At 50.6% G+C, this 7,055-nt stretch overlaps 1 protein-coding gene across 1 annotated transcript; it reads right to left on the bottom strand.

Moving 5' to 3' along the window:
- Window positions 1-269: 269 nt before the first annotated feature.
- On the bottom strand, window positions 270-6,792 carry trap1 (TNF receptor-associated protein 1). Its single transcript, XM_023810783.2, has 18 exons — window positions 6,589-6,792; window positions 5,948-6,112; window positions 5,472-5,554; window positions 5,164-5,304; window positions 4,620-4,691; window positions 4,021-4,181; window positions 3,797-3,906; window positions 3,619-3,692; window positions 3,186-3,341; window positions 2,984-3,104; window positions 2,811-2,880; window positions 2,506-2,653; window positions 2,230-2,415; window positions 1,880-2,018; window positions 1,700-1,785; window positions 1,445-1,590; window positions 1,056-1,128; window positions 270-638 (listed from the first exon to the last, which is right to left on the bottom strand). The coding sequence occupies exons 1-18, from the start codon at window positions 6,710-6,712 to the stop codon at window positions 537-539; spliced, it is 2,157 nt and encodes a 718-aa protein (XP_023666551.1). The 5' UTR covers window positions 6,713-6,792; the 3' UTR covers window positions 270-536.
- Window positions 6,793-7,055: the final 263 nt, after the last annotated feature.

Below are 7,055 nucleotides of genomic sequence, written 5' to 3'. Positions count from 1 at the left end.
ATCACCTCGCCACACCTGATAGTTCACACGCACACGCTGCCTGGAACACCATGCAGACACACTTGGGCCAGCGGAAGGCCACCTGCCCATGCACGTCGCAAATTCCCACAATCCTCAGCTGTGTCCCTGTCCAAAAAAACCACAAATCCCAAAGGGATCTAACAATAAACCTGCTTAAGTTGACATTTGATACCAGAACTACTTAAACAGCTCAGAAGGAAAGACCAAAATGCACATATCAGCTAAGATACTGGCAAACAGACAAATCCTTCACTATGAGTTACAGTTTAATGGTGGTTTCCTATTTATTTACAATTTACACAGTCACACTTGTTTTCCATTTTTGTTAAACGTCCTTAAGCAGACAAATCTGAGTAGCTTTGCAATCAGTCGTTTGGAGGGACTGCTTCACCAGTCCATTGTCGTTTGCATGAGGGGCCGCAATATGACGGACTGCGTGGGGAGCAGCCCGGCTAAACGATGGGGGGGGCTGGGGGTCATTGTCCAATAGGGCCACAGTGATGTAATAAATGCCCTCAGCGCTGCTCCAGTGCCTTGGTCAGGAGGTCATTCAGCCGTGAGATCATGGGTCGGGGGTCATCATTGAGGCCGGCCGTGATCATGGCGTTGTCATAGATCTGGGGATGCAGGGAATGATGCTTCATCTGCACAACTGCTTTAAATCAGGCAGAGGGAGCATGCAGGAGCATGAGGGAGCGTAAGGGAGCATGAGGGAGCGCAAAGGAGCGTAAGGGAGCATGAGGGAGCGTGAAGGAGTGTAAGGGAGCATGAGGGAGCGTGAAGGAGTGTAAGGGAGCGTGAAGGAACTTAAGGGTGAAGGAGTGTAAGGGAGCGTGCGTAAGCGTAAGGGAGCGCGAAGGAACTTAAGGGTGAAGGAGCGCAAGGGAGCGTGAAGGAGCGCAAGGGACCGCGAAGGAGCGTAAGGGAGCGCGAAGGAACTTAAGGGTGAAGGAGCGTAAGGGAGCACGGGGCAGAGTGAGGGAGGGTGGGGAGAGCGTGGGTCAGCAGCCTGAGGGAGCAGCGTGCCACTGTACCTGCTCGAGCAGCAGCTGGGCCAGCTCCGTGTCGGAGTCCTTCAGCTCGCTGAGTTTCTTGATGAGGCTATGACTGCAGGGGCAAGGAAGGGGTCAGGAGAACGCTTATCTCCACAAACTCTACTTAGGGCTGGTTATCGAGTGCAGTGGGACTCCGCGCAACCAGAACAGCGGAGCCGATGAAATCACACTCCCCAATTCTTCACAAGGGAACATTCTCCAACCACCCTGTCCACTTTCCACATCCCATGAGTTAACCCTAACCACACATCATTATGCAATGGACCCTCACCTTACCCATTAACCCTATAAATCATCCTTCCCACCTTCGTTCACTGCCCCCACCCCCTGTCTCCATGGATACAGCCCTTGTGACTCCTCCCTCTCACCCAGCATTGATCTCCAGGGTGGGCTGCAGGATCTGAGCCCTCTCCTCGGAGCTCTTGGCCAGCTGCTGAGTACGCAGGAAGTGGCGGGCAGCGCCCATCTCCAGGACTGTGATCATTGCTGGGTGCGTGTCCAGGCGGGGGGTGACCTATGGAGGAGGAGGGACGGGTAAGATAAGCGACCGCAGCTACCAGCGGGATCTCCAAGGGACAGGACTGGTCACATCACTGGCCCTGGGCAGAAGGCAGTGCAGGTACCTTGATGTTGGTGACTCTCTGACCCAGCACGTTCCTCATCCAGGCCATCAAGTCGTTGGACTGCTCCTCCGTCAGACGTTCAGAAGCTACGGCAAAGGTGAAGACACGTGATGATCAGCAGCCGCAGGCAGTGACCTCTCAGCCGTGCGGCATTAATAAGCCACAGAGCCGCCGCCCTACCCGGTTTGCTGTCCTCAAACTTCTCCTCTTTATAGTGATCTACCACGATGTCAGTCTCCACAGATATCAGCTTCTTTTTGTCAAAGTCCCTCAGGTGCAGCAGCGTCAGCTCGTCAAACTGCTCGTAACAGAAGAGCACCTGGGAAAGGAAAGGTGTTTACCATGGGGGGGGGGGGGCGCGTGGGTACGTTTTATTTTTATTACATCCAAACCAATGAGGATTCTGCCCGCGTACACAGCTGGACTGTATTCTGGTTACGGGACACAGAAAGCAAATGGCATCCCACCCCAGAGTCATCCCAAGGAGCAGCCAGAACAACCCCCGTTTCCAAGCACAGACACACACGCACCTCCATCTCCTTCTTCTTCATGGCCTCAAAGTAGGGTGATTGTTCCACCAGGTGCCTGTTGGGGGCGCACAGGTAGTAGATGTTGCGGGTGCCGGCCTTCATGCGCGAGGCGTACTCCTGCAGGTTGGTCTGCTGGCCGGCCGGCAGCGCAGAGGTCTCGAACCGCAGCAGCTTGGCGATGTCCTCCTGTCCGCGGATGAGCGAGACGGCAGCGGGGTGACACACAGGCCTATGTTAGCCCTCTGACAGGGGCTCTGCCCCCCTGCCCCATGCTACCTTGACATCCTGCTGGCCTGTAGTGATTATGCCTTCCCTGATGAAGAGCCCATAGTCTTCAAAGAAGCGGGCGTATTTCTCCGGCTCCTTGCGGCTCTGGTCCAGCAGGAACCGGATCACACGCTGCTGCAGGACGTCCCGCAACTTCCTGGAGAGGGGACAGAGGGGTCAGAGGTCAACAGGAAATAGGAGGGCCCAGAAAGTGAAGCCCCCTGCCTGGGCAACACTACCCAAGAAAAGACAGTTAAGTCAAATACATGATCATTATAAGCTCAGTGCGAGCGTCCTGAAATTCCACTCCTCACCTGATGAGGGCGCTCTCCTGGAGGAGCTCTCTGCTCAGGTTCAAGGGGATGTCCTCACTGTCCACCACACCTACACGCAGGAGACGAGAACAGAGCAACGGTGTGGCAGAGTAGAGCAAAGAAACCACAAGGTGGATGAAGCCCAAAGCAGCAGCAGACGGGGCAGTACTGACCGCGGAGGAAGCGCAGCCACTTGGGCAGGATGTCGGCGGCCTTGGTCTGGATCAGAACCTTGCGGCTGTACAGGGCAACGCTGGAGCCCATCTCCCGGCTCACGTCGAACATGGAGGGTTTCTGTAGACAGGACTGACGCGGTAAGCCCAGGCACACCCCCCAACCGCGCCCCCCCCCCCCTTACCGCCATCACACACTCACCATGTCGGGCACGTAGAAGATGCTGCGGATGTTGAGGGGCGCGTCTGCGCGGTAGTGTAGCGTGTAGCGCGGCTTGTCGTACGCCTGAGCGATGAAGCGGTAAAACTCCTCGTGCTGCCATTCGCTGATGTCTTTGGGTTCCATCATCCACAGGGCCTGGGGAACGAGGCTGCGACATGTCACAGGGTGCACGCACACACACACGCACACACACGCACGCATACGCACATGCACGCACGCACACCTGTGCCAGCTTCCCTTTGACTATTACTCTGCAAATCCTGATTTTTAATCCGACAAGAGGTCCAACAAACCATACGGACTGAGAAATTTATCCCAAAGAAAGTGCTGCATATTAACAGGGCAGCAATGCCTGTTCCTTTGGAGTAAAGTGCCAGGATAAACCCCCCCAGCCTGCAGACACCACGCCCACCTGCAGGGTGTTGAGTCGTCGCCCATTCAGGAAGATGGGGAAGCTGACGAAGTTGCTGTATTTGGTGACCACCTCTGCAGAAGAGAGGCAAGAGCATTAGTTTCCGTGAACATGAACCATGACCCTCAGAAGCCCCATACCCCATCACTCGCCCCCCCATGCCCCCCAGCTCCCACACCTTTGACACAGTCCTCAGAGGAGAACTCCTTGCAGTCGTCTTTGAGGTGCAGAACTATCTTGGTCCCGGGTCTCACCCCGCTGGCCTCAGTGACCTCAAACACCCCTGAGCTAAGGGAGGGAGGACAGTTGTCTCATTGCTCCATTAGACTCAGGAAAAACTACTGCCCCCACGCACCCCCACCATGATCCTGCCCCCTGCTCTGGCCCCACTGCCTCACTCACCCATCTGAAGACCACTTGTAAGCAGGGCTGCCGGGCTCTGCAGACTGGGTGTAGACGTCCACGCGGTTGGCCACCATGAAGGTGGAGTAGAAGCCTACGCCAAACTGGCCAATGATGGAGCTGCTGGCTTCAGCCTGATTCTGCAGAGCATCCAGGAAGGCCTGTGGGTGGAAACCAGGGGGGTCCAAGATGGAGCTTCCACACATCATGAAGGACAGAACAAATGTTCATCTTGATCCATAATGCATAATAATTGGACAAGAATACAAGATAGATGGGGCATTTATCAATACCAAGAACGCACTTTTTTTGCTAAAGTTCTGCCCTCCCAAGAACAAACTTGGTGCACAATGAATCATGAGATTGTTCTTGTTGGCGAGGATGCAACTGATGCATCCTTGATATTTTGGGCTGGGCAATAATTTCATCCACAGATTTTTTACTATCCTCCAAACTTCTGTTCTTGAGTATTGGAACTACACTTTGGTGATGAAAGATGGCATTAAACAGGTATGCGAGAACACAAGCACGACCAAGTGTGCATCCAAGGTGAAGAAAAGGGATTATTTAGAGCAAGCAAATGAGATGAAAGGTGGTACCTTTGAGCCAGAACGGGCTATAGTGCCCAGGTTGGAGACCAAGTCGTCCTTGCACATACCAATTCCTGTATCCTGTCCAAAACAACAAAAAAAATGTCACTTCAAGTCCTTATCGGAACCAGGCCTGGCCACCGAAAGGGTCACACTTACACTATTATCCTTAATGTACACTAACGGACCGTTTACATATATGGTTGTACAGCACAATGTCCCACTGTTTCCAAGCCCCAAACACAACTAAACTATGTGCAATTTTAGGATTTTTTTCATCCATTAACACACTACAGCAAAGTGCATTCAGGAATTAAATAAGCGTACAGAGACATGAGTCTGAGTATTTTTTTGAATCAGGCCAGTGTGAACAGCATCTGAAGAACGACGGCAAATGCAGGCATTGTGAGCGAACTACAGCAGTGTTGGGTGGTTGGATGGAATGACAGTCTGGGACAATGACAGTATCTACAGGATTCCATCTCGGCAGCCTTCAAATACAGATATGGAGCTGATAGGCATGTTCTCCCAACAAGGCAGAGTCTGTCATTACCTGTATGGTGAAGGTGCCCGTGGCAGCATCTGTCTTCAGGTGGATCTCCATGGACTCGCTAGCGCCCCCTGCTGCCATCAGCTTGTGCCGCAGCTTCTCCAGGGCATCACTGCTATTGGAGATCAGCTCTCGAATGAACACCTGAGGGTAGGAAGTGGGTGGGACACGGAGGAGCATCAATCCCCAAGAAATCGGATAGCGAAGGAAGAACGACAGCTAAGAATCCCACACTCGACAACTCAGTGTTAAAGTCACAGCATGAATCAACTAAGAAAGAAGGACAGCTGTGCTTCTGACTCCCTGCTCACCTCCTTCTCTGAGTACAACGATCTGGCCACAATGTCCAGAAGCTTCTTAGTTTCTGCCTGGAACTCATGTTTAGATGAGGAACCTGATGGACACAGAGAGAAATGAAACTGCTGAAGCACTCGCATAAATGTTTAAGTTCAACATTATTCACCTGACACCAATGACCGATGCCCTCTTATTGCCATGGCTATCGGTTTATTTAACCTCTTAAGATAACAAAAATGAAGAGCTAATGCTACTGTACTGATTGCTCCTTACAGGGAAAGCAAGCTTTAGTTCTGCATAAAAATAAAGATTTAAGCCTCCCATATCATTCTATGGTTTAAAGGGAGCAGATTCTACAGATTCAGATTATACAAATCAGAATTTGAAATGATAGTGTATTTGCCGAAAGCTCTTTCAGAATTATTGAAAAGAAAGCACCGATAACATAAATAGGATCTTAGAGGTAAAACGTGCGCGAGGAGCGCCCCACCCTGGACGTTCTCCGTGTCGCTGATGATGGTGTGCAGCGGCTCCTCCTCAGCCGCCTCCGCCTGCTGCGAGCTGTATGCACGCTGGAGCAGCGCCGGGCCCGGGGACCAGGAGCTCCACGCCTGGAGTCCCCTAACACGCCGCCGTGGTGTCGGCCAGGGATTAGCTGACGTGAACAAGCAGCAGAAAAGCCGTGACATGGACTAGCGAGCTGCCGTCATAGCCTTTAATGCCATACATAGCTTTAATGTATCTCCATAACTGGATAAAAAGAGCTTTGAATAAGGCTTCAGCAAATCAACGACATAGCTGTCACAGAATGTTACCTCATTTCCTCGCGATAAAGAAGATATATTGATATATCACTAATATATTTACCTGACAACATACATATATAAGTAGCATAACTGTCCATCAGTACCACTACATTCAGTTCAAGCAATGGTCCCAGTAAAGATTAACGTTAAGTTTACGTTATGGGTTAACGTGCTAATTAACTCAAAAATTAATTTAGTATGTATAAAACCAGACGCTTTTAAATTAAAGCAATATATTCAGATGCATAACTATATCGTTATCTAAAACGTGTTTCAGTGACTTCATACGTATTGAATGACAAAATTATGTTATAAATGCTGGTACCTCCGTAACTGAACGCCGCCGCGACAATCCTGCTCCCCACATGTCGCCCAGAAAATAAAAGTCTTGTGTTCACTGCTTTAGAAGCAAACACTCCAAATTTGACAAGATTCAGACACTGAGACATCTTTCCTAATATTTATGACGGCTGAAGCAATCTCGGGAACACGCGACTACCAGTATCCTTGAAGAAGACCCCGCAATGACGTAACATAGGCGACCAAGGCGCTGCCTTTACAGAATTGTCACAATTCTAAAACTACAGTTTAATTATTTCCATTAATGAGGCGACAAAGTTTGAACATTATAGGTGAAATATCTGCTTCTGAATCTATGCATAGTTTCGTATAACGTGCGCAAAGTATTTTTTTCCATTCTGAATTATATTCAAGATTATTGCATTACTTCAAGGTCATGAATGAAGGTTCTTCAGTCCTTAAATCCAATGGACGTTTTTAACAGCAATAACA

This window comes from Paramormyrops kingsleyae, chromosome 22, assembly GCF_048594095.1.
Source record: "Paramormyrops kingsleyae isolate MSU_618 chromosome 22, PKINGS_0.4, whole genome shotgun sequence".
Classification (NCBI taxonomy): domain Eukaryota; kingdom Metazoa; phylum Chordata; class Actinopteri; order Osteoglossiformes; family Mormyridae; genus Paramormyrops; species Paramormyrops kingsleyae.
This window is presented reverse-complemented; position numbering and strand designations above follow the sequence as displayed.